The sequence below is a fragment of the Polistes dominula genome, unplaced genomic scaffold (genome assembly GCF_049000335.1).
Source record: "Polistes dominula isolate Pdom_NZ unplaced genomic scaffold, Pdom_raw_medaka contig_28, whole genome shotgun sequence".
Classification (NCBI taxonomy): Eukaryota; Metazoa; Arthropoda; class Insecta; order Hymenoptera; family Vespidae; genus Polistes; species Polistes dominula.
The window spans coordinates 271761-297681 of NW_028300879.1; the positions used below are offsets into that span (position 1 = coordinate 271761).

Here is a 25921-nt window from a genome sequence, read left to right on the forward strand (position 1 = left end):
GAAAGCCATTTGTAGACGCGTCTTTAAGTACATTTTAAAGTCCAGAAAGCGTTTGGATAAAGTGAAGATATCATATTTATGTATATATATAAATGATACACAAATACTATGTGCAATGATACAAAAAAGAATGTACATAGCAAAGGTTTCTTACATTTACGATTATATGCAATTGCATCTTTCATGCGCACGCAACTTCAGTCGACGTGGCGGGGTTTAAAAGATTTTGATTGGTCGAGAAGACGGCTTGAAATGTGAATACTCCTTCCGCAGTAGACTAAACGTTCTGCCCTTTCGCAGAACTCCTGTTCTTTCTGAGGGAGTCCGCCATAGTTGCTGGACATATATTTCAGATCAGGTCTACGGATATCAAACATCATCCAAAATGGTACGTACTATCTTTTTAAAGTATCGCGTGTAAACGAATCTCTGTAGCTCGGCAATTACTGAGGTGTAAATATTTTTGTAAACGCGTTCTCAATTGGGTTCAGATTAATTGAAAGAAACTGGCGGATATTGCTTCGGATTGCGCAACTTCCTTCGTGAAGAAAATTTCGAGTCCTTGCGAAGGATCTGCCTGGACAAAGATTGTCCTAAGTCCTGATAAATAATGTGCCGTTATGTTTCTGATCAATTTCACCAAGAAAAAGCTGAGATTCGTCGGTATTCAACGTCGAAATATGTTCCGTGTGTCGTAAAAAGCAACGTGTCATGGAACGCTCTTTGGCTCCCCTCTATGGGAGTCAACGTGCGCAGAAGGAAACATCGTCTACTTACTAAAGATATAAGCTCTTAGCGACGCTTTCCAAATTCTATGTGCAATTAAAGAATATATTCCCAAAATGAAGAGCTCATACGAGAATACAGTCTACGCGTCTAATATGAATATTACAAATTTGGAATGGTTATTATATTAAGTTCGGGGACTAATAAGATATAAGAAGAGAAAATACACGGACGTATAATGAATAGACGCTAAGTTAATAGACGACGCCAAGCTTTCCACATTGAAACGGATAATTTACTTTTGATCTAAATCATAAGTAATCATATCTGCGTTGTATATCCTTATCAAGATTTGCTTGGCTTTGCTTTCAATATGGTCAGTGTGAATAGATTATTGAAGAAATTCTTTTTTTTTCTTATAGTATTTTTAGGATCAATTTTATAGATTTCTATTTAGTCAGAATACAGTACACCTTGGTGGTGGTATATTTTAATGTAAATTTATTTTTCTTATATTTATATAGCTTTATGTTTATATTTTTATTAATTTAATCATTTAATATCAAGTTTTTGACCGATATATGATGTAATATTACATGAATAATTTTCTATTTGATTAGATTGAAATTTGACATCATATTCTGTGTTTGTTTTAGGTGAACTTTACGGTAGACGAGATCCGTGTCATGATGGACAAAAAGAAGAACATTAGGAACATGTCAGTCATTGCTCATGTAGATCATGGCAAATCAACTCTGACCGATTCCCTTGTATCAAAGGCTGGTATTATCGCTGGAGCTAAAGCTGGTGAGACGAGATTTACAGATACGCGCAAAGATGAGCAAGAACGTTGTATTACTATTAAATCAACGTAAGTATATTTCAAAATAAGAATCTATCAACAATTAAAAATGTACTATAATAAAATAAATCATTTTTTTGTTTTTGTTTTTTGTTTTTTTGTTTTTTATAGAGCTATATCCATGTTCTTTGAACTTGAACAAAAGGATTTAGTTTTTATAACGAATCCCGATCAACGTGATTTAGAAGAGAAGGGTTTCTTAATTAATCTAATCGATTCACCAGGCCACGTTGACTTCTCCAGTGAAGTTACAGCTGCTCTTCGTGTTACGGATGGAGCACTCGTTGTTGTAGATTGTGTATCTGGTATGTTATTTTATGATTTTAATGCATTTTTCCTTCCAGCACAACAAGGGTCACTTTGTAGTACGTTAATCGATTTGTCAAAATTGATTAATGTACGTTGACAATGTTGACAGTGCTATTTAATGGAAGAAGAATAAAGAAAATTGTGTCGATAATCTATTAGTGAACCTCTATCTTTATGTTCAATACTAATATGCTAAGATACAATTTCGACAAAGCCATCAATTAACAATTTTTGATGAATTTAAATGATACGCTTAATAAATAAGCTTAAAATATCTAAAAGCATAACAGTAATAACGAGTTCTCTTTTTACCACTTAGGTGTATGCGTGCAAACAGAAACTGTACTTCGCCAAGCAATTGCTGAACGAATTAAGCCTGTTTTATTCATGAATAAAATGGACCGAGCTTTATTAGAATTACAGCTCGATAGTGAAGATTTATATCAAACATTCCAACGAATTGTTGAAAACGTTAACGTTATTATCGCAACTTATTCTGACGACGATGGACCCATGGGTGAAGTCAGAGTACGCATTCTTCCTTTCGTCATTTATTTGCCACTTTATTTTTATACATGGCACTAATTTATTCAATTCTCTAACAGGTAGACCCAAGCAAAGGATCTGTAGGTTTTGGTTCGGGTCTTCATGGTTGGGCCTTTACTTTAAAACAATTTTCTGAAATGTACGCAGAAAAATTCAAAATAGATGTTGTTAGACTTATGAACAGATTATGGGGTGAATCTTTCTTTAATCCAAACACCAAAAAATGGAGCAAACAAAAGGAACCAGATAATAAACGGTCATTCTGTATGTATGTGCTAGATCCAATTTATAAGGTAATTTTCTCCCTTCTTCATTTGATCTATAATTTATTTTTGTTTTATCATCATAACTATATGTTTCATATTGTAATATTGTTTTAGGTATTCGATTGCATTATGAATTTCAAGAAAGACGAGGCTAATACACTTTTAAAGAAATTAGGTATTACTTTAAAACCAGAAGACAGAGACAAAGACGGTAAAGCATTGCTTAAGGTAATTCATTTGCTATCTTATTTTAACGTTATATATATATATATAATACAAGAAGTAATTTTTTCATGATGATTGTTCTATAATTTTTTTTCTGACACCTCTTCCGATTAATAGTGAGAGATAATATGAACTTTAAACTGATAAGATATAATTAATTGAATTATTATTATACTTAATATTTTGTATTTGAAATTGTAAGCTGTATTTTTTCGTAAACAGGTTGTTATGAGATCATGGTTACCAGCTGGTGAAGCTTTACTTCAGATGATTGCAATTCACCTTCCTTCTCCAGTAACTGCACAAAAATATCGTATGGAAATGTTATATGAAGGACCACTCGATGATGAAGCTGCCATTGGTATTAAGGTGACTGTTTATGCTATATTTATTTAGAAAAGTTTAGCAAGAAATTTCAAATGATGTATAATATTCATAGACCTGTTCTGAAATTTAATGACAGATTATTTATAATAACTGATTAATTCTTATTACATAAATAAATCATTATAGATTTTATTTCAAAGGATTAATAATATTTGATTTCTTGTACAGAATTGTGATCCAAATGGACCTCTCATGATGTACGTATCTAAAATGGTACCAACATCTGATAAAGGACGTTTTTATGCCTTTGGACGTGTATTCTCTGGTAAAGTGTGTACCGGTATGAAAGCCCGTATTATGGGACCGAATTTCCAGCCTGGAAAGAAAGAGGATTTGTATGAGAAAGCTATTCAACGTACTATCTTGATGATGGGACGTTACGTTGAAGCCATTGAAGATGTGCCTTCTGGTTAGTACATGGATGGTATATTTAAACATTAAATATATCTAAAAAAAAAAAAAACTATTGTTTCTTAATATTTTTCTTATTCTTATGATGATTTTCCACACAGACCTGTTATGATAAATAATGATTATTTATATGGAACGGCCATCTGACGTTAAATTATTAAAAAGAGCAATATCCTACAAATTTGATTTCAATAATTTAACAAATTGTTCTTGATTTTTTTGTTCATAGGTAACATTTGTGGACTTGTTGGTGTTGATCAGTTTTTAGTAAAAACTGGAACTATTACTACTTTTAAAGATGCACACAATATGAAAGTTATGAAATTCTCGGTTTCTCCTGTTGTACGTGTAGCAGTTGAACCCAAGAATCCTGCAGATTTACCGAAACTGGTTGAAGGTGTGTATTTATTTTTATTTATTATTTTATGCAAATGCTAATATGACAGTATTAATGATGATATTAAAAGAGCATTGGGTTATGAAAAAAAAACCCATGATTCTATCAATAATTCTGATTGCATTGTATATATACTTTATATATATATATTTTAAAAAATGATATTTTTCGTATCACTGATTCGATATAATCATCACTGTTGAGTAGGTCTGAAACGTCTTGCTAAGTCGGATCCTATGGTGCAATGTATCATCGAAGAATCTGGAGAGCACATTATCGCCGGTGCTGGCGAACTTCATCTTGAAATTTGTTTGAAAGATCTTGAAGAAGATCACGCCTGTATACCAATTAAAAAGTCTGATCCTGTCGTATCATACAGAGAAACTATTGCGGAACAATCTAATCAGATGTGTTTGTCGAAATCACCAAATAAACACAACCGATTATTTATGATGGCTTGTCCAATGCCTGATGGTCTTGCCGAAGATATTGACAATGTACGTCGTCATTTCAATAACATCATTTTTTATATATATATATCTTTGATGTATCTGTGTATTCAAATTAAAGGTAAAATTATTTATAGGGTGAAGTAAATCCAAGAGATGATTTTAAAGTACGTGCGCGGTATTTGAATGAGAAATATGATTATGATGTAACCGAAGCAAGAAAAATTTGGTGCTTTGGACCTGATGGAACTGGTCCAAATATTCTTGTTGATTGTACCAAAGGAGTGCAATATCTTAATGAAATTAAGGACTCGGTCGTTGCTGGATTCCAATGGGCAACTAAAGAAGTGCGCTTTGTTTTAATATTATATAATAATATAAAATGTTCAAATGTTAATATTAATTAATATTGTTTAATTGTGTAGGGTGTACTTTCGGAAGAAAATTTGCGAGGTGTTCGTTTCAATATTCACGACGTAACGTTACACGCTGACGCTATTCACAGAGGTGGTGGACAAATCATTCCTACCACAAGACGTTGCCTTTACGCCTGTCTACTCACTGCCTCGCCACGACTCATGGAGCCTGTTTATTTATGCGAAATTCAAGTATGCATTTGATGATACAAATCATTTATTTACAATTGAATGAACGAATGAAGGATAACAACATTGATTTATATTTCCAGTGTCCTGAAGTAGCTATTGGTGGTATTTATGGAGTATTGAATCGCAGAAGAGGTCACGTATTCGAAGAACAGCAAGTGGCCGGTACTCCAATGTTCGTAGTCAAAGCCTATCTTCCTGTAAATGAATCCTTTGGCTTTACTGCAGACTTACGTTCCAATACCGGTGGTCAAGCCTTCCCCCAGTGTGTATTTGATCATTGGCAAATCTTGCCTGGTGATCCAATGGAGCCATCCTCTCGACCATACCAAGTTGTGCAGGTAAATAGATGATGATTTAATCTTGTAGATAAAGTTTTTTCAAACTTGCCCACGGACATAACTGATGGTAATGAAATATATATTATGTCCATTATCATTTTTAATTCCGTGGAAAAATAATTGTTCTCAGTTTGGACTTTCTAGAGATCATTTTTCCTAGTTTGTCTGAATAGGAGATCATACATTATTATTTTATGTTTTCTTCTAATCAATTTTCTAATATATACAATGTTTTTTATTTTTGTTCAAACAGGACACGCGTAAGAGGAAGGGTTTGAGGGAAGGATTACCGGATCTAAGTCAATACCTCGACAAATTGTAACCGGAAATTTCCACACCGCATGCACAGTAAAAAAACGATTTACGAAAGCTGTAATTTATTTTAACACAAAAGAGTCAGTCCCCCCGTCAGAATTTTCTTTTGTGTCAAAACAAATTAGGTTTGTTATAACGTTTTTTTATTGAAACTAATAATGTTATTTTTTTTTTGTTATTAAAATTATCTGAATCGCCAATTTCGTTTACCAATGATCATAAAATCGCAACAATACTGTAATCTTTCCGAACATGAACAATATAAGAAGATTAAACAAAAGATTATAAAAGAGACCAAATATTACTCTCTTTTAACATAACTTTAAATCCATATCATAATGTCCTTATGAGGTCCGAATTTTTATTCTTTAACGATGATGTACTTTTTGTGTGTACATCTCTTTTAAGTATCAACCTATGGATACAAATTAAAGATAAGATTAATATCATCTTATTAGTCGATTTATTCTTTTTTAAAATTTTCTTAAAATATTTAATAATTATATATTGATATATTCATTTTTACGCAGATCACTGTTCTTTCATTGTACATAGATATTTGTTTTTTTGTTCATTGAACAATCTAAACCTTATTTGTTGTTATCTTCTGTATTAATAGAATTATATTTACAAAAAATATTATTTTTCAATCGTATTGATTTATCAAATATTACACAGGATTTATCGTAGTTTTATAAATTCCCGCCAGAGATTGAACTGCTAAAAATATCAAATCTCTTCTTGAAACTCCAGTTAGTGCATGATGCCATTCGTTGTGAGAAACCTGCAAAAGTTAGTCAACAACAACAACAACAATTCTTTAGTATAAGCATATTTTTAAATGTAATTAATAATGTACTTCTTTGTATACTTGTAAATTGTTTGCCATTAAACTGCCAATTGTGACCGATAATCCAGACCATTTAAGAGGATAATCTTCCGGTGTATCTTGTTGCGCTAGCAAAACTATTTGACTAGGTACTGGAGTCATTTGAGTAAATGTTTGAAGATTTACATTGTTTTTTGGATCATTAAGAAGAATCACTCCTAAATCGTACCACTTGTCTTCGCCTATTTCTAGTAAAAAATTTTCTATAGCAATAATAGGTATATCTTTTGGTAAGGATGAATTGTTGTTACGTGCTGAATTAATTCTCTCTTCAGCACCTTTAACACCAGCAGCAAAACCAACTGGTTGAGCAGCTATGGAAGTACAATCCACAGGTATACCACTAAAATAACAAAATAATGTATATTATTTAAATATAATCAGTAATAATAATAATAATAATATTATCACGCATGTCATACTTACGTAACTGTTGCTTTACCAAAAACTGCTTGAAATGCTTGGCGTACAGGACTTATTTTGGCATCTTTATCTGAAGCCACTACAATTTCTATATCACCGCCTGAATCTAAAATATACATTTATAACAAATAATGCATATATATCCCATATATATATATATATTACATACATATATTAAATAGACAGACACCACCATATAACAAGGTACTCAATTTTTTACAGCAAAAGCTTATTTTTCGTAAGCAAACAACAATGAATAGAAATGTTGTTGTTGTTGTTGTTTTGAGATATAATGCAGTAAACACATAAGATTATTGAAAAAAAAAATGTTTGAATGGGTTATAATTAATGTCGATTGAAATGCTGTCATGCAATATACTTACAAATGAACTCACGCATCTGTGGATCCAATGTTGTGATCATGGTATTGACACTATTTTTTGCCTTCTCAGCAACTTTGCTTAAAACATTGCTAATTACTGCAGTCTCTTTTACCCAAGAGAGCAAACCACTACCAACTATTCCTGAATCTTGCAATTGCGTTTCTACCGGTTCGGTAGGTGGGTTTGTTGATACTTCTGACGCCGAAGTAATTGGATATTCTTGTTTACTTTCTGTAGAAGTATGAGATACAAGTGGTTTCTTGATCAATTCATTTTGCTTTGGTAAAGATACGTTTGTATTTTGAAGATTTTTATCTAAGGAAACTGCAATAGGATGTGAAACAAAACTGGGCAGTGCCGCTGGCGGTGCTAGGTTTGAAAATAAATTTCCTGTTGACGTAGAAACACCCAAGGGTGTTAAAAGAGATGTTGATGACGATAAACTGCAAAATGAATCTGAAAAATAAAATTCATAAACAAACCAACAAGTTCATCAATAAATATTATCAAATTACAAATAGTTCCAATGACTGCATTAGAAATATCATTTTGACGTATTTAATAAAAACACTTTGTCTCTCTTGTCATTTTGACATTTTTCACTGTGGATATAAGCATTGATATTTTTTACCAGATACAAACCAGTTTTAACAATCTCCCCAGGTACTGAAATGTCGTCCGATTTTTTTTCTACAAACTCGAATGTAGACTCTCCGTTAGATTCGTCTGTCATTTTAAATAAATTTCAACAATTTGATTACTCGTTAAATTTGTCTTCAATTTTATTGTGAATTTGCGATGTTATATATTCAGAGAACAATAAAAGAATTTTCAATGGTTGCCACGTGATACGTGGCGCTGCTGAGCTTCCATGAAATGATCAAATCTAAGTTGAGAATCTCTATTTGAAATTGTTTAATAAAATAATAGTTAATAAAAACTATTAAATCGTTTACAAATGATCAATGATATTATATACTCTTCCTAGATTTTTCTTGGAACCCAGAAAATACAAAGTCAAGAAGAACCTTACTACGATTATTGTTAACATTGATATATAAATAATATTTAGTAAAAATATAAGAAATTGATAAATAATTATTTAAAACGATCTCATGTTATTAAAACGATCGATCGAATATATCTTAATCGATATAATCATTCCGAATCGGAAATATTGTTAAGGGGATTCAAAATTGGCGCTATTTTGAAGTCACCTGTACAACATTTAATCATTCATCTTTGGATGTTTCCGTGGAAAATAATAAATGGATTTAAGAAAAAATCTCGAGCTACTAACTTTGATTGTCAAACATTGAATAAATTATTATTACTTTGAATAGTAATAATACAGGTGTATTGTATAAACGTGTTATCACAGTTAGTTCTAGTTAATCGTGTATATTGTATATACTACGTTTGATTCTGGAAAATTTCAAAGCTTGAGAAAATTTATTTATAGTATAAGTAGTACCATGTCGTATCGATACAAACCTCGTGGTGGACCTCTTCTACATTGGATCATGTCATTCGCCTTCTGATTCAGCACAAATTTAGACGTTTCAATTTACAACGCATAATATCTTTTAATAGTTGTTGTTGTTAATGTGGTGAACGACACTAAGGACAACATTAATATATTCCTTTGTATTTCATTGTTTGTTTTGTTCTTTTCATTATTGGGTGCACTCTCTAATCGAAGATGAAGAAATTACGATCAAGTATTTTTCATGACATTTATTATCAACCATATGATGACTATTCCAGGCATAAGTTGTACTCTAGCAGCAAAGGTAAAATTTCATTCAATATATACTTGACAAGATATTATTAGCGACAAAGATTGAAATTGTCAAATTTCATTCAAACATAAATGCTGATGAAAATGAACTCTTCAACTTTTTTTTTTTATTATATTAAGTGTCTTTCTTTTCCTTTCTTCGATACTTTTTCATGCTTTTATTTTGTTAAAGTATTAATTATTGTTCTTGGTATTGCAGCTAGTTTACAACTTATACAACGTATGTCATTGCTGAAGAGATTAAAAGTTCATAGTGGTTGTGTCAATTCTATATGTTGGAATAGTACTGGTAATATAATATTATCTGGTAGCGATGATCAGTACCTTGTGCTTACCGATGTTTATAATTATCGGGTATGTATGATATGAAATATGAACTATTTCTAAGCATCTGCTATTTGAAAGCAGTATATTTAGATAAACGAATTAAGGAAATAGTAGTAGTAGAATATGATAAATTGTAATTTAGAGAATTTATTTTATTTCCCATATATTTCTAGACCTTGTTAATCAAACAGTGCCAAGATTATTTTTAACTTTATCCTTGAAAATGTTCAAACAGTAAGAATGTCATATTTAGATGCTAAAGTATATTGTAATAATTGTTACTTTTTCTTCTCATTAAATCGTACGAACAAAAAAAAAAGACATTTGGATATTATTTCTTTTTAAAGATATATTTTTGATAATTAATTTAATGAAGTCAAGGTCTAACTGAAGTCAAGGTATAGATAAAAATGCAATAGTCTTGCCAACTGAATGAACATTTCTCAATGTACTTTAATCAATGCTATTTTAGTCATGCATTGTCATAGATCTAGAATTGTTTAGCTAATATTAATTAACTTGTAATATTAATATTATTATTAAAATGTTCATTTATTAGTACGGTATAGATTTATTTCTTGATTTAATTAGTAAGACACGAATGATCATGTGATACTTCATTGAAAATGTAATACACTTTTTGTGCAGGTTTTAACTCAACATAGAACAAGTCACAGAGCTAATATATTCAGTGCCAAATTTTTGCCAAATAGCGGTGACCACCGTATAGTCTCATGTAGCGGCGATGGCATTATTTTATATACAGGTAAATGTTCAATTATAATAGAAAAATATAATTCATGTCAAGTGTGATGATATTAAAATGATTTTATATTATTTTGATCTTGATATCAGATTTAAGGAGACGAACAGAAACGTTTCATAATCAGTTTGCATGTCATACCGGTACTACTTATGAAGTAGCCACGATACCAGGTGAACCTCATAGTTTCTTAAGTTGCGGGGAAGATGGAACTGTGAGATGGTTTGATCTCAGAGTAAAGGAAAAATGTAATGTGGCAAGATGCAGAGAGGTACTATAATAATATATACAAAATGAAATAATTAACTATTTCTCTAATTGAAATTATATAAACATTTCTTATTGATTTTATTATAGGATGTATTAATTTCTTGCCAAAGAGCTGTAACTGCTTTATCCGTTAATCCTGTAATGCCTCATCAAATTGCAATTGGTTGTTCGGATAGTACCGTCAGAACATTTGACAGAAGAATGCTTGGAACACAGGCTACAGGTAATTTCAACATATTCTAATATATAAATTGTTACATAACGATATTATTAATATGCTTTATCATATATTGTAGGCTGGACAGATAGCAGTGAATCTGTAAGACCACTATGCAGTTTTACAGTGCCAGATTTTGATGGGAATTCTTACAGAATAACATCCTTAAGTTACAGTCCAGATGGACAAGATGTTCTTGTTAGCTATAGTAGCGATCATTTATATTTATTTAGTATGAAGGTATTTATATATTTTATTAGCGTTTTATCAATACTTTTAATTGAAATCCAATTGTGAAATATCAAAGTTTGACATTATTACCGTGTTGTTTGCAGGATCAAAGTAACGTACATTTAAGAAAAGATGTACAAATGGGAAAAGTCATGGGTAAGAAACAACATCCATTGAGATCTCCTCAGCCTGTACGTCGATTGAGATTACGAGGAGATTGGTCAGATACAGGACCGGATGCACGTCCCGAACGAGAAGGTGGTCGACGTAGTGGAACAGGTATTATAATCTTATGATTTTGATTATTTACAAATGAATCCTTTAAAGAAGAAAATCTTATTGGTATCTTATATCTTTTTTTTGGAAGAAATTGCTCAAGCAAGACCAACTTTACATACTTCATTGATGCAAAGGATGACAAATGTCCTTAGCAGAATGTTGAATGATCCAGCGACGCGTGCTGCTTTAAGTGGTGGCGGAGAAGATAGTTTAGAACAAGAAAATAATCAACGTGGTAACGATAATAGCACTGCGCCTACCGCAGATCTACAACGAATAGAAACAGGAATAGAAACAGGAATAGAAACGGATAGTGATATACAAGCGCAAGAAAATATGTTGTCTCTCGAGCAATCTGAAAGTGCAAGTAACGATGATCATCAAGTTTCAATTGATGCAGCAATACAAGGTTCATCTGTTTCAACGAATAACTTTGATACCGAAGAACCAATAAACAATGATTTAGATGATATTCAAGCTACAGAAACTCAAACTAATTTATTAGAATCATCAAATAATACTTCGAATAATTCGGCAGAAACTAGAAGCAGCGATGAAGAGTGTGATGAGACAGAAGGAGAAAGTAGCAATGCAGAGACAAGTTGTCATAACGATAAGAGAGAAGAAAATATGATGGAAAATCTTCAAGATAGATTAACGACTATGAGAGATGGATTTTTAGAAAGGTAATGTTATATTATATCATATTGTTCATCATAACATATTTTATATAAAAAAAATCTTATATGCTATCTAATATATTATATATTATATACAGACATGGAAGTGAACCAGCTGTTAGTTTAACATATTCTGATAAAAGTTCGACTAGAGCTACTATATCGTTAGGTGTAGCGAATGAAGTTATTCGAGATAGTTATCACGCAGGTACTACGCAGCTTTTGTATATCTTTCTTATTTCTATTAGATTTATTCATTAAATTGTTATTATTTTTAGGACCATCTGGAAGTCAGAGTAACGAACGTCTTGATCCAGGCCCAAGTAATAGTTATAAAAAACGTATGCTATATAGAAATACTCAAGAAAGTAAGTACGGGTGATGTTAGTTTGTTTTCACAGTCATTCAGAAAGTTTAATATTTGTCGTCGTTCCTTTCTTCTTCTAGAGAGTGATGACAGCGCTTATATTGATAGCGATGATGAGGATGTACCAACCCATCATAGGTAAGTCAAGAATAAATAGAATGATTATTATTATTATAAGTAATTAAAAAATGTTTTCACATTAGATTGGTACATCCAGTTGAAGCTGAAATGGATGAAGCTATTGCAAATGCTCGTACGTCACAAGGCGAGGAATCATTTGATGAGACATATTTAACAGAGCTTTGCGTTAAACAAAAATATACGGGCCATCGAAATGCCAGGTATGAATTATTTATTATTACTTTAAACATTAATGAGAATTTGGGACATGCACGTATAAATGATATCCAGCAAGCATATATTCATTGGATATAAGATTGAAATGAAAAGAATTGATTTGAATGTTATGTTTCAAATAATAGTCAATAAATTAGTAAAGAAATAGTAAAGAAGAAAAAGAAGAAATGCAGAGTGTTCAATCTATCATCTTGTGATCGTAAAATTAACAACAACAACAACAACACGTCTTTGTCGAAGATTTCCAAAAGTGATTAATGAGAAATCAAATAATTAGATCTATTTTAATAATTGTTAACAATTGTTATGAAAAACCAAACAAATCTTGATTGAAACCAAATCTAATTAACGAATTTGGACAACAATAACCATGTCCCCTCTTACAATTCATGTTTAATTACATTGTTTATTGATTATTTCCTAAGATTGATCGGAAGCCAAATAATAGACGTATCATTTTCCGAAAAAGCCTCCGAGCGGACTGGGCTATGTCTCATAGGCCCATTAAAATTTCTGATCAGTTGTCCTTCCCTGGTTTGACTCTAGTTTCTTTAGGACCATGATCAAAGAAGCCAATTTCTGGGGAAACGACTTCGTCATGTCGGGTAGTGATTGTGGACATGTATTCGTATGGGAAAGAGATACTGCAAAATTATGCATGTTGCTCGAAGCCGATCAACATGTCGTTAATTGTCTCCAACCGCATCCTTATTTACCAATGTTGGCCACATCAGGAATTGATTATGATGTTAAATTGTGGGCACCTATCAACGAAGAGTGCACTTTTGACGACAAATTTGCCGAAGATGTGAGTTGTTTACAATTTTAATTAATACTCTAAAATCATTTATATTATAATATTCTAATATATTATATTATACATTCATTTTATTCTTATCATAATTTTTTTGTAGTTGAAAAAGAGAAATGCTGTTATGCTGGAAGAAACCAAAGATACAATTACAGTACCTGCCGTTTTTATGATCAGAATGTTGGCATGTTTGAATCAGATACGCAGAGGTATTCATAATTTATGACGGTATAGAGCAAGATTTTTTAATTAGGGACGGTCATCAATATGTTTTATTCATTTTTTTGGTCCCATTTATTATAGCGTGTTTTAATGCATTCCAATTATTTCTTCAATTTGAGATTTTTCTTATTTCCTTATAAAATGATCGATTACATTTATGTATTGTAGAACCCAAATAATTGGCAGTTAACAAAATATAAAGATTGTAATACAAACAAATTGTATTCGATATGATGGTAAATTGTGCATTTCTAAATTTCTTAATATGATTTTCATTGTGTTGTAGAAAAAAAGTCAACGAAATTATATCCCTGTTTTAAAAATAAATAAATGTTTTAATTTGAAGAATTTTTGTTTGGATTAATTGTTGGAAAAGTTCTTTTTTCAACGGAGAACTATGGAATTAGAAAGACGATTGTTAGAAGAATTCATGTCTCTCAATAGAATTGCGATTATTTTATAGGTCGCGGTCGCAGCCGAAGGAGGAGCGGAGACGAGAATGACGAATTACGAGGTGGATAATACATTTTGCAAGATCTCTCTCACAAGTTTTAAGAAATGATCAATTCAAGCCTAAGGTAACGATCATGGTATCCATGTACATATAGAATATTTCTATTTTTCGGCCTTTTAGAATACTCCGTTTCGAATGAAAATAAATCGAATTGTGTAAATTTTAGTCTAGGCAATGAAATATTTTTCAAACTGTTTGCAAAGACAAATTCAACGAAATTAATAAAGATAAAGGAAACAAAATGGCAGACCAATTGAAATTGTTTAATATATAATCTGTAATATTCATTAATGCAAATTAAGAAGAATCATTTGAGGTCAACAAATTTGTGACTGTATATTCAAATGAATATTCTTACAATTAGATTATAATATTTAATATATTCGCTGGTTAACGTTTTAAATAATTTCTTAAGGGATGCTAATTAGTTTGGCTTTTATTACTGTATAATTGTGTTTTACTTTGCCTTTTAGTTTTAACGAAGCAAAGATGATAGCATTTACGATGACTAAAGGTGCAATGTGATCTGCTCTATTGGAAAGTAATTGAAAAGGAAAGAAACAATAAAAATAATTTCTTTTATGCTTGAGAAAATAACATAAGCGTAGAGTACATTTTTAGGCCGGTAATTGTAACAGTAGACTGAGTCAAAAATTCAATGAAATTAATGTTATATCTTATTTATGGTCAGGTCTGGATTAGAAAGATGATTAGAAAGATGATTTGTTTGAACCTAAGCGTTATGTATTTACCGCGAAATACAATAACCGAACAATAAGAAAATCCTTTTATGTATATATATATATATATAGATATAGATATATTTATATGTAGTCTATTTTTGTTTTCTAAAAATAAAAGAAGAAATGCAATGTAGGTAATCATGATTGTCCATTTAGTTTGTCCACTAGGACAAAACAAATAATCAGGTGTGCCTTAAAATTGGTCTTGGCTTCTTTTACAAACCAAAAATCACACACATAAAAAGGAAATAGAAGTTGCGCTTCCACCTTTTAATCGATAGCCTCACCTCTTAAAGGTGTCAAAGTAGTATTACAAGTGTATTCAAAATAACGAGCATTGTATACTTAATTATCAATCAAATGTATGTTTCGTAATATATCTATTCAATTGATTTTATAATAAACAAAAAAAGAATATATATATACATAAAAGAGTACAAGAATTTTTCTATACGCATGCACAACGAAACGAAGAAAGATATATATATATAAATAATGTGTATACGGTTTGTTTTTCTTTTTTTTTGTTTTTGTAATAAAAAAAAAGTTTGGAAAAAGAATCATTTACCTTCTCGTTGTTTGCTTCAACGTTGTCCGATCTTCACTGATTTTTTAATTAACACTTTCGCTGCGAACAGCGCTTTTTGGCGCCGTGTATTTGATTTACGAACGTCTTGCGTACCATGTCGTCCGTACAAACAACCGCGCTAGCTTCTGAGAGAGCATTTCATTTTTATGCAGCGAAAGGGTTAATTCGAATTAATTTCCAATCGTAAAAAGATGAATTAATAAAAATAAAAAGTCGATAAAGTTTAGCAGTCAAGGAGGAATCGGTGCCCAGTACAAAAATGTCGGCAGTATTTTACGGAGATGTATTTCTTTCCTTTTTATTTCTTTGAACATTGGGGACAAAAGTTTTTTTTTTGTTTTTTTTTTGTTTTTTTTTTCAAGTAATCAATCGCTTATCCGTTTACCGTAAATTCATAATATCTGTGTTAATAATGAATAGATTATATTAAATATACCGATGAGAGAAGATTGAATAATTAATTTTTAGTGTTAATCGCGTTTCCTCGAGATTATTATTTTAAAATACACATACGGTGCCTCGGATTCGTTCGATCCTTTTTTAAAGCTGACAATTTTTCTTTTTCTTTTCTATTTCATCCAACGTGTTATTTTTATTCTCTTTCTCTCTCTCTCTCTCTCACATAAACATATACACCACATCATACATACGTCGTGTACACGTATACTCGCACGCATACATATTCATTATTTCTTATTCTCTCTCATCCATTTGTTCATTATTCACGTATTAGAATCTTGATCGAAGGAAGAGCTTTTTTTTTCTTTTTTTGTTTTCTTTTCTATACTTCCAAATTTCTAATGAATATTTTGTCATGTTCCTCCTCGTACGCGTTGGAATTAAAGACACACGCACATACGTACACGCATACATACGCAGCAGGCAGACACACGATTTTAACATTCTCGCCTTTTTATTGGTATCACTTTCGAAAAAAACGTCGTCGCAAGTGAATTCGCAATTATTCATTATTTGACATAAACAACGACACACACGTACCTAATGATTGATTCACAATAATATAACCATGTAATGACGATGATAATAATAATATATAATAATAATTAGTTGTGATAATAGTAATAATAATAATAATAATAATAATAACAACAACAACAACAACAATAATAATAATTAATAATAATAATATTAATAATAGTTAATCATTCTATTAAGACAATCAATGAATCGGAGCACAGCTCGTTCGGCGCTATCAATTTTTAACGAGCCATTTTATTTTTTTCTGTTCAGCGGAATGATGTAAATAGAGAAAAAGAGTCTTCAGAAAAACTACTTATACGCATTACATGTATGTTACATGCAATATTTTCCCTTTTTCTTTTTCTCTTTTGTCATCGCAAAACAGAAATTGTGTTTTCTTTCTTTCATTCTTATTCTTTTTTTTATTTTTTTCCCCACAAAATTCACAAGAAACTACCTTAGCGAGCAAATATTTAATTTAATTGGCCAGCCAATCGTAAATGCACATAGAGAGAGAGAGAGAAAGAGAGATGGAAGGAAACTTTTATTTAAAAAAACGCGAACACAAACTTGCACAAATATTATATGCAATATAAATACACTAACTACACTACAAGAAAAACAAAGGTTGTTTCTTTTCTCTATGGAAATTAACGTTAGTAGAAAAAAAAACCTTATAGAAAAGAAGTATAATGAAAAGTTTAAACAATAAAAAACGATTGTAGAGGTGCGAGAGAACAATGTAACCGACATTTTCTTTTTTTCGTTTTCGCTCGCCAAGCCATTTTCTTTTTACATGTAATTAATTTCATTCACATATATATGTTTAATTGTGTAATAACACTTGCCATACATTCGATTTAAAACGCAATACACTTACACCAAAAACGTACTTTATATAATCGATCGTAATGAATTAGTTTGTCGTCGATAACTATTGAAAATCTAATGCAAGGTATCACGTACATACACGCATACACATACATACATACGCACATATATTCATATCGCAATTTCGTATCGCGCGTGACGAGAAAAACATTGATACAGAACAAATAATTAATCTGCTTTCTCGCTATTTTAATTTCTTTCTTTTTTTTTTTTTATCTTTAGTCGAAATATATATAATATTTTACACATACATAATTCGTAGGTAAGTATCATCATCGTAGGGAACGTAACGATTGATATAAAACATCGAGGAAGCGCGGCCATTTTTAAAGAGAATTTCAACGAGACGTACGTGTGGATAAAATCGTGTGTTCTTTTTTTTTCTTTTCTTCTTTTCTTTTTAAGAAGTTGTACACAATAAGAAGGTGTTATAAATTGATTAAATTTGTTAATTTGTTAATTTGTTAATTTGTTAATTCGTTCGTTCATATGAATCGACAAAATTCGCGTTAACACGTTCGTCTCCCAGCCCGTTTCGGTTGAGTTTTTCGTCAGGCCAAACAAAATTCGACTGTCGGCTCGCCTACGTAACGTAAAGAAGCGATAGGTAGAAATATCAACAATGCGACCCGAGTATTACATTTTATTTACCGAAAATAATTTTCTTTCGAAATAATAAATGTGTTAAAGTTTTTCCAACTAAAAATACTATAACTTCAATAAGAAGAGCGTCACCGTATACGGTGGTGACATGGCGACGACGAACGTGTTAAAGATAACAAAATATTGCAAAAGAATAGACCGAAAAACGATAGAAAAAAGATGATCGTTGATTCTATAGATCGATCATTATACACACATCACTCTTCCATACACACGCACACACGCACACACACATGCACGCATACGTTTTTCTTTAATTTAAATTGATACGCGAAAATGAATCATATTTATGCATTCGGCCAATTGCGTTGGCATTGCGAGGGACAGGTGTATCCGAATTACTTACATACAAATACGAGTCAACGTTTAGTGACGATGAATAATAATCATACATATTGGAAGAAAAGGAAAAAAGAACAATATTTATATAGTATATATATATATATATACTTATTTATATACATATGTGGCCGAAGTAAATAAAGAAATGGTCAAGAAAAAAGAAAATAAGTAAATGGAAAAAAAAACAAGATTTGAAAATACACGGAAAATACACGGAATGTGCGAGAGCCCTGTGATATAACTTCGACGAAATCATCCTATTTTTATTATATTTTATTTTATTTTATTTAGTTACTTTTTTTCTTTTTTTTTTCGTTATTTCATTTTTTTTGCATCTTTTTTCTTTTTTGTCTTTTTTAAATACTTTCTAAGGTTAAGGATAATTATTGAAAAAGTCATCGAAATGTTTAGGATGATACGAAAAATGTTCTTGACAAGTGTCGAGAAATCTTCGAATCTAAAAAGAGCTAAATATTTGTCTTTCTTTCTCTCTTTCACTCTCCTTTCTTTCTTTCTCACTCTCTCTCTCTCTCTCACTCTCACTCTCACTCTCACTCTCTCTCTCTCTCTAATTATTCTTACTTGTTCTCCGGGTAAATACTTCGATCGTTAAGTATTTATTAAAATACGATTAAAGTTTCGAACAAAAGGTTCGCGCAGCTTTTTTTCTTTTATTTTTGTTCTTTTTCCTATATATGTATTTTTCTAATCTGAAAAATTCCTCGTCGTCGTCGTCGTCGTCGTCGTAATAATCGTCTTGTGGAAGTTACGAAATAATAAAATAATCTTTTGCTAAATTTCCACGAGCCTTCCTCCGGGAAGCGGATTCATTAAAGATAATAACGCTTGAAGAAAACAGTTATGAGAATCGAAATGAGTGAAATTTTTCAACTGTTACGAATGGATATAGAACAACAACAATTCTCGTTCATATCGTTATCGATTTTGGTTTTGGTTTTGGTTTCGGTTACGGTTTCGGTTTCGGTTTTCTCTCATTATATTCCATTCCATATTAGTATTACAAGTGTTATTATTGATACAGAAAAAGTACCATTAATTATATATATATCCTTTTGAAAATATTATTCTAATGTAAAAACCGATATGAGCGAAAATGATTATGCCGATAACAATTAAAAAATTGTTCTTATTCGTTCCTCATAATTGTTTTTTTTATTCATAAACTGATATATAATATAACAGTAAGAAAAAACAGTTAGTTACTTTCAAAAACCGTTAGAATCCCTGGTTTATTAAACTTAACAAGCCATTGTTTCAACTTTTCATCAACATTTTTCATTATTTAATTTGTTGTTTTAACAAAAAAAAGAAAAAATAAAAAAATAAAAAATGTAAATAAAGAAGTAAAGAAACGCGGATATATGGTGGTAGGTACGTGCACTATCAAAATTCCGTGCGTGTGTTGTGCATCAAGAGAAGTTTCATTTCGAATGAAATATAATATCGAAAAAACGGAGATATATTTGAAAAAGCTTATAGATTTCGTCTAAAATACATTCGCGATTAAGGATTTGTAATTTGATAAATGTGTCATTTGTATTTGCGTATGTGTGTGTATGTATGTACGTTTTTGTGTATAGAAGTGTTTTTTTTTTTTTAATAAAGAACATCCTTAGTAACGATTATTTGTTGTTTAATTATGAAACTGCCCGTACTGTCGTCTGGTTAAGACGAAAAAAATAGGTAAAAAATAAAAACAAAAATTAACAACAATCAACAATAAAAAAAAGCGAAAAATCGTCGTCATCGTAGCTTTGATTATATCCTACGTAATTTGCTTTTTTTTCAAATGACTAAAACTCGATTAGTATTATTAATAATAATAATAATAATAATAATAATAATAATAATAGTAGTGATTCTTCATTTCTTTAGTCATCTTCTTCTTTTCCTTTGCGGTAGTGGTACATAGTTTAATCTTAGTAATTGTTAACGTTAATGATAATCGTATATAATAACAATAATAATAATAATAATAATAATAAAACAATAAATCGTTTTTTATACAACAATCACACGTAGAAGCGACGAATTAGAGTAGTAGAAATAACTATCCTTTAATTATATTATTTAATTTAATTTAATTTAAATTTAAATTTAATTTAATTTAATTTAATTTAATTTAATTTAATTTAATTTAAGGTTTATATTTATATTTATATTTATATTTATATTTATACTTGTATATATACATATATATGTATATATAAATGTATATATACATACATAGTATTTGCAATATATTAAATGGTATTTGCATCTGTATCAATATATATAGGTACATACGCATAGGTACGTGCGCGCGCGTGCCACTGTACATGAATGCGCATACGCACGCTTATAATAATAAACCTTTCTCCCGATAAGATTTCATTGATCTCTCTTTCTAAAGCAAACGTTAATCGGATTTCTATGCGATTAGCTTGTCAAATCAAAAATCTAACAATTCTAAATTATTTGTCAACTCTCTATCTAATGTTCTTAATAGCAGTAAGAGCGGTTGGTAGTTAGTGTTAGTTTACTTGCACGTAATAAAGGAAAATAGATAAATGAATAAAATGATCATTTTTGTCAATACGAGATATGCTCCGTGTAAATTATCCTTTTTTTTTTAATGACACGCTGCGTACGTACACGCTCACATTCGAATACATACACACGCGCGCATGCTTTCATATATATTTATATATGTATGTATACATATGTACATATAATATATGTATTTATGTATATATACACATATACATTTACGTCTATGTCCTCTTAGAACATATATTTGATCATCGTTATTATAAATCAACTTGCGAGTCGATGATCGGAGTCAATCTCATCTCGTAGAACGAATATATTTATTATTATATGATTTATAAAAATGGCTTTCTTTTCTTATTCTTCTGCGTGATAATTATTTTATTATTACGGAATTAACGAGGGAGAGGGCAAAAAGTAGTTCGCATTTTTCGTAACACGAATATATATATATATATATATATATATATGTACGGTATGACAAGTTTCACAGAACTTTTTGGAACTCTTACTGTTTTTTTTTATTTTATTTTATTTTTTTTTTTAAATAGTCGATACTAGTGTTAGCTGTTTTTATTTTTTATCAATCATCACCATCATCATCTTGTTATTTTTCTGTCAATTGAAATTCTCTTTTCCTTTCCCCAAGCCGTTTTATTTCTTTTCATTTGCAATTGTAAGTCTTAATAAAACGTTGTGATTCTAATTAATCATCCGTTGGAATAATTTCGAAAAAAATCCTCTGCATAATATATACATGCATACATACACACGTACATATATATATATATGTATATTCTTTGCGCACATCGAAAAATCCGTATAATTTAAATGTATGTATGTGTGTGCGCGCGTGTATGTGTTTTTTTTTTTTTTATAACAAGATGGCAAAAAAATTCTGTATTTTTTTTTTTGTAATTTTCCTCCTAGTTTTTTTTTTAATTTCGTAGATGGTGAAAATTTTTTTCTTCTATACGCATAAGTTGAATATAATATATATATGTGTACACGTATATATATATATATATATACATTGATTTACTTTCTTCCTATATATGTATATGCACACATATCTATATATATATATATACGTGTATTTTTAATAGAAGATGTACGAACGTGTAGAAAGATTCATTCATATTTAATGAAATTTTAATTGGACAAAAATCTTATCTTTTTTTTTTCTTTTTCATTATCATCATCATCACCATCATCATCACCATCATCATCATCGTCATTATTTTTTTTCTTTTATTATTATTATTTAATATTATTATTCTTCTTTTCTTTTTTTTTTTTAAATCTCGCGATCCATCAATTTTTGAACTACATTTTCATTTTCTTACTTTTTTTTTGCATTTTCATTCACCCTCGTACCCCTTCTCTACTTTTTTCTTCTCTTTTATTTATTTTATTTTATTTTATTCTGCGCTGCGACTTTTGTTCATCATCATCATCATCATCATTGCACGTGTAAGTTATTTAACACTAATAATTAATGTAAAGAGAGAGACACACGACAGTGAGCGTGAATGAAAATCATTGTGTCATTTTACTTGATTTCCATTTTTTTTATTCCTTTTTCTTTCTATTTATCTGATATATATATATCTCTTCGTGGCTATCTATTTACCTAGCTTCCGATAAAAATGCAAATACATATATGTATGTTTGCCTTAATTCTTCTTAACTTTATTTTTCTTATATTTTCCTCCCTTTTCATTTCATTCCATTTCATTTCATTTCATTTCATTTCATTTCATTTCGCTTCATTTCGTTTCATACAATCTGCGTGCATTCGCGAATCGAGAAAGTAATTGACAGAAATGAAAAATGAAATCATCCAATTACGAGATGTTGTATTCATGAATATTTTGGCAGAGTTATCAACTTTTCTCGTACATTGTTTTCGTTTTTTTTTTTTTTTTTTAATTTTTAAAACACATTAATGGTCGTCAAGTGCTTTCTCGTTTTGGTAAAATAACAATATTATCGAGAGAGAGAAAGAGAGAGAGAGAGAGAGAGAGAGAGAGAGAGAAAAAGGGAGAGATAGAGAGAAAGAGAGAGAGAGAGAGAGAGAGAGAAAATAGAAATTTTTCAATATTTCATTTAACTCGTGCCCTCCATACAGAAACGAATTTGTTTCATTTGAAAAAAGAAAACAATTCAATTTATCTTCGTATATTTGTAAACGTCATTAAACGAGTAATTCTAAGGAAGACCATTTCGTATTTTTATATCATCCGGTTATATCGAATTCATCGGACATTAATTTGATCTTCTTCGTGGACAAAAAAAAAATAAAGTAAAAGAAGAAGTACTCCTCGTATTATCGCAATATTTTTCTCCAAAAAAAATGTTAGTAAGAACGATTCGTTTTCGACGTGTTTGACACGAAGATAAATCCAAATTTTATTTTCGCGTAGAAGGGAAGGCACGCGTTAGTTATATTTACGTGATTTTAAAAGACGATAGGAAAAAGAAGTAAGTAAGTAAGTAAGTAAGTAAGTAAGTAAGTAAAAGTTTAGAGTCGACGTGGCAGAAATGCACTGTACAATGGCTAACAACTAAATACAAGAGTACTCCAAACACGGCTACGTGAATTCCCCTGCCGCAAAAGGTCTCTCTGTTTTTCTAACTTTTATTTGTAGTTTTCTTTAAATCTGTCTTTCTTTCTTTTTTTTTCATTTCTCATTCTATTTCGTTTGTACGTACGTACGTACGTACGTTTATTCAGAGGACTGCGAGGCACGTGACAGAAATGCACGCGGAATTCTTTACAATAAATAAGACTTTTCTCCTTCTTCTTCTGCTTCTTCTTCTTTTTCTTTTTCTTTTTCTTCTTCGTATATTATTTGTTTGTTTGCTTGTTTGCTTGCTAGCTTAACGTGGTTTCTTTTTTGTCGCGCTTAGTAGTACTATCTGACCAACTCTCGCGAATTAACTTATATTCTCTTGATCATTATTTTATTTCTTTGCATTTCTTTTTCAAAAACTTCGCGTTAGTGTTCATAAACAACACTTTTTGCATTTATTTCATATTCTTTCTCTCTCTTTCTTTTTTTTATTTTATTATTAATATATTTATATATATATGTATATAGTTTGTGCATATACACATATGTATATATATTTTTCTCTTTCTATATATATATATATATATTAATATATGCGAGCGCGCGGGTGTATAATAATTTTTCGTCGTGATTCCTTTTTCATTCGGATGATAGAACGTTGCTTATGTTGTGTTGATATTTTTGACGAAGAGCAACATCTCCGGAGTAGTACGGAGCTAACGTAATATTCAGGTTTATTTGTGACTGAATGAGAAGGACGTTGGCCCCGTGACTGCGCTCCGATGGAAATGCACGTTTTGCCACTTGTTATCCCTCTTGTGCCAGACACGGCTCTCTTCGCTTTGGTGTGTGTGTGCTACACCTTGCCTAAAGACATACCACGTATAATCAGTCATTATTTATTTGACCCTATCATATTTCTTAATTTACTTACTTGTCCATATATTGTGTGAGCCTGACGTAGGCAATACACGCAGCATCCTCGCCGAGCAAGTGCACGTGTGGATTCAGGATCGTCGTGTTGACGGCCTTGCAGTTTTTGCCGAGGACCGCTTCGTTGTTGTTTAAAATGAAACTTTGATTATTCGCGTACCATTTCATCGATCGAATACAAGTGCGTCGTATACTATGCATTTTCGTACATAAACGTTGAACAAAGTAGAAGAAAAAAAAAAACAAAGACATTTAATCAATTGAAATTGTAAGTAGTCAAATTAGATTGAACACGAATATATCGAATAAATGCATATTTATTTTCATTCAACTATGAAAATAAATGTTAATGAAAATATATGTATTTATCGTGACCGTACTCTCAGATGACGTGTTCGTCATGCATAATTTGAAAAAAGATAAAGTAGTGCAATAACAAGCCGCGTAGTTCAAAGTAAATACGTAATGAATGGATGATTTTCCAGATAGACACATGCGCACGTGACGGTGGTTTCGTCAAAGGAATAAAGAGAACAAGGATTTTTATTGAAAAAAAAAAAAAAAAAAAAAAAAAACTGAGCGTACAATCCGGCAATCGTGCTCTAGTTGCGTAAAACGTGCACTATAGTTAGGGTAAAAACGAAAGGTCCTTCTCGCGAATGGAAAGTAAAGTTTAAACGTAATTAGAATAATAGGTGCTACCATCATCATCATCATCATCATCATCAACGAACGCACCGCCAGGAATTTGAGTATTAGGGTTTAGTAGTAGTAGTAGTAGGGCATAGTAGTGGCGAATGGAAGCGGATACGCAAATCAGTCGTAATTACCATTATCAAAGTAAAATTTGTGGAAATCCATTCCCTCGACTAAATTACCTAGAGCCTCTGGCTCAAATGCGGTCAAGTGTGGATCGCAGATTTTCCTATAACACCGTAAAACAAATCCTTTGATTCTCCTTTAACGTAATATTATTTCAATCGATTTATTTGATGCACTCACGTGTAAGCCTCGAAGTCACCGGTACTGATACTCTCGATCAATTGTTCCGTCATTTTGATGATCTCTTGACGACGTGCTGGAATCGTTAATGAATAATTATATAAGATTGGGAACCGTCATTGTCGATTACACGCACGAGCTGCCCCAATCCGGGCAATTATTACCGACACATTTTTACGTTACAACAGTCAACATGCAAGAACCTTTATTATCAACGTCTACGTCCTACGTCTGAGGCTTCTGCGCCTTTCTACGGTGTTTCACAACAACAATTTCAA

General features: G+C 30.9%; 4 protein-coding genes across 22 annotated transcripts in view; 2 read left to right on the forward strand and 2 right to left on the reverse strand.

Annotated features, from left to right (window-relative positions):
* Positions 1-220: 220 nt before the first annotated feature.
* On the forward strand, positions 221-6138 carry eEF2 (eukaryotic translation elongation factor 2; the record flags this gene model as incomplete). Its single annotated transcript, XM_015324914.2, has 14 exons — positions 221-388; positions 1383-1597; positions 1700-1893; positions 2217-2425; positions 2503-2736; positions 2824-2937; positions 3157-3303; positions 3490-3730; positions 3962-4129; positions 4337-4626; positions 4716-4925; positions 5004-5186; positions 5267-5524; positions 5778-6138. Coding segments are annotated over 14 exons (2700 nt in total), but the record flags the coding sequence as incomplete, so codon positions are not given.
* Positions 6139-6285: 147 nt separating this feature from the next.
* Positions 6286-8397, reverse strand: LOC107068487 (protein PRRC1-A). 4 transcript variants are annotated; one of them, XM_089173471.1, is made up of 6 exons: positions 8177-8397; positions 7535-7990; positions 7155-7257; positions 7007-7071; positions 6699-6916; positions 6286-6623 (listed from the first exon to the last, which is right to left on the reverse strand). In XM_089173471.1, the coding sequence occupies exons 1-6, from the start codon at positions 8265-8267 to the stop codon at positions 6510-6512; spliced, it is 1047 nt and encodes a 348-aa protein (XP_089029597.1). In that variant the 5' UTR covers positions 8268-8397; the 3' UTR covers positions 6286-6509. The 4 variants fall into 4 exon arrangements, with proteins under 4 accessions (XP_089029597.1, XP_089029591.1, XP_089029586.1 ...); XM_089173465.1 differs by having other exon boundaries at positions 6699-7071; positions 7547-7990; positions 8177-8391; XM_089173460.1 differs by having other exon boundaries at positions 6699-7071; positions 8177-8389.
* A 319-nt stretch (positions 8398-8716) lies between these two features.
* Positions 8717-23175, forward strand: LOC107068486 (DDB1- and CUL4-associated factor 6). 3 transcript variants are annotated; one of them, XR_001476008.2, is made up of 16 exons: positions 8717-9327; positions 9535-9689; positions 10311-10428; positions 10518-10696; positions 10783-10918; positions 10992-11152; positions 11248-11422; positions 11511-12108; positions 12201-12310; positions 12381-12470; positions 12550-12607; positions 12673-12810; positions 13373-13634; positions 13741-13846; positions 14323-14437; positions 14847-23175. XR_001476008.2 is itself a non-coding variant. In XM_015324915.2 (15 exons), the coding sequence occupies exons 1-15, from the start codon at positions 9237-9239 to the stop codon at positions 14379-14381; spliced, it is 2436 nt and encodes an 811-aa protein (XP_015180401.2). In that variant the 5' UTR covers positions 8717-9236; the 3' UTR covers positions 14382-14823. The 3 variants fall into 3 exon arrangements, 1 of the variants encoding a protein (XP_015180401.2); XR_001476009.2 differs by having other exon boundaries at positions 8728-9327; positions 13382-13634; XM_015324915.2 differs by lacking the exon at positions 14847-23175 and having other exon boundaries at positions 14323-14823.
* The window catches only part of CaMKII (Calcium/calmodulin-dependent protein kinase II), a 64390-nt gene continuing 54772 nt past the window's right edge, over positions 16304-25921 (reverse strand). For all 14 annotated transcript variants that reach the window (XM_089173379.1, XM_015324913.2, XM_089173383.1 and 11 more), the window contains 4 exons: positions 25644-25719; positions 25472-25566; positions 24643-24760; positions 16304-24575 (listed from right to left, as the gene is read on the reverse strand). In XM_089173379.1, the coding sequence (XP_089029505.1) occupies positions 24443-24575; positions 24643-24760; positions 25472-25566; positions 25644-25719 (422 nt within the window). In that variant the 3' untranslated portion in view covers positions 16304-24442. The remainder of the gene's footprint in view (positions 24576-24642; positions 24761-25471; positions 25567-25643; positions 25720-25921) is intronic.

What these genes read in the sequence shown, in the direction of transcription:
- LOC107068486 (XM_015324915.2), top strand. Translation starts at nt 9,237, where the DNA reads ATGAAGAAATTACGATCAAGTATTTTTCATGACATTTATTATCAACCA. An exon ending in GCTTGGAACACAGGCTACAG is followed by an intron (nt 10,919 to 10,991) that starts GTAATTTCAACA and finishes CATATATTGTAG; the next exon opens with GCTGGACAGATAGCAGTGAA. An exon ending in GATGTACCAACCCATCATAG is followed by an intron (nt 12,608 to 12,672) that starts GTAAGTCAAGAA and finishes TTTTCACATTAG; the next exon opens with ATTGGTACATCCAGTTGAAG.
- LOC107068487 (XM_089173460.1), bottom strand. Translation starts at nt 8,267, where the DNA reads ATGACAGACGAATCTAACGGAGAGTCTACATTCGAGTTTGTAGAAAAA. An exon ending in ACAGATGCGTGAGTTCATTT is followed by an intron (nt 7,258 to 7,534) that starts GTAAGTATATTG and finishes TGTATATTTTAG; the next exon opens with ATTCAGGCGGTGATATAGAA. An exon ending in ATTTACAAGTATACAAAGAA is followed by an intron (nt 6,624 to 6,698) that starts GTACATTATTAA and finishes TAACTTTTGCAG; the next exon opens with GTTTCTCACAACGAATGGCA.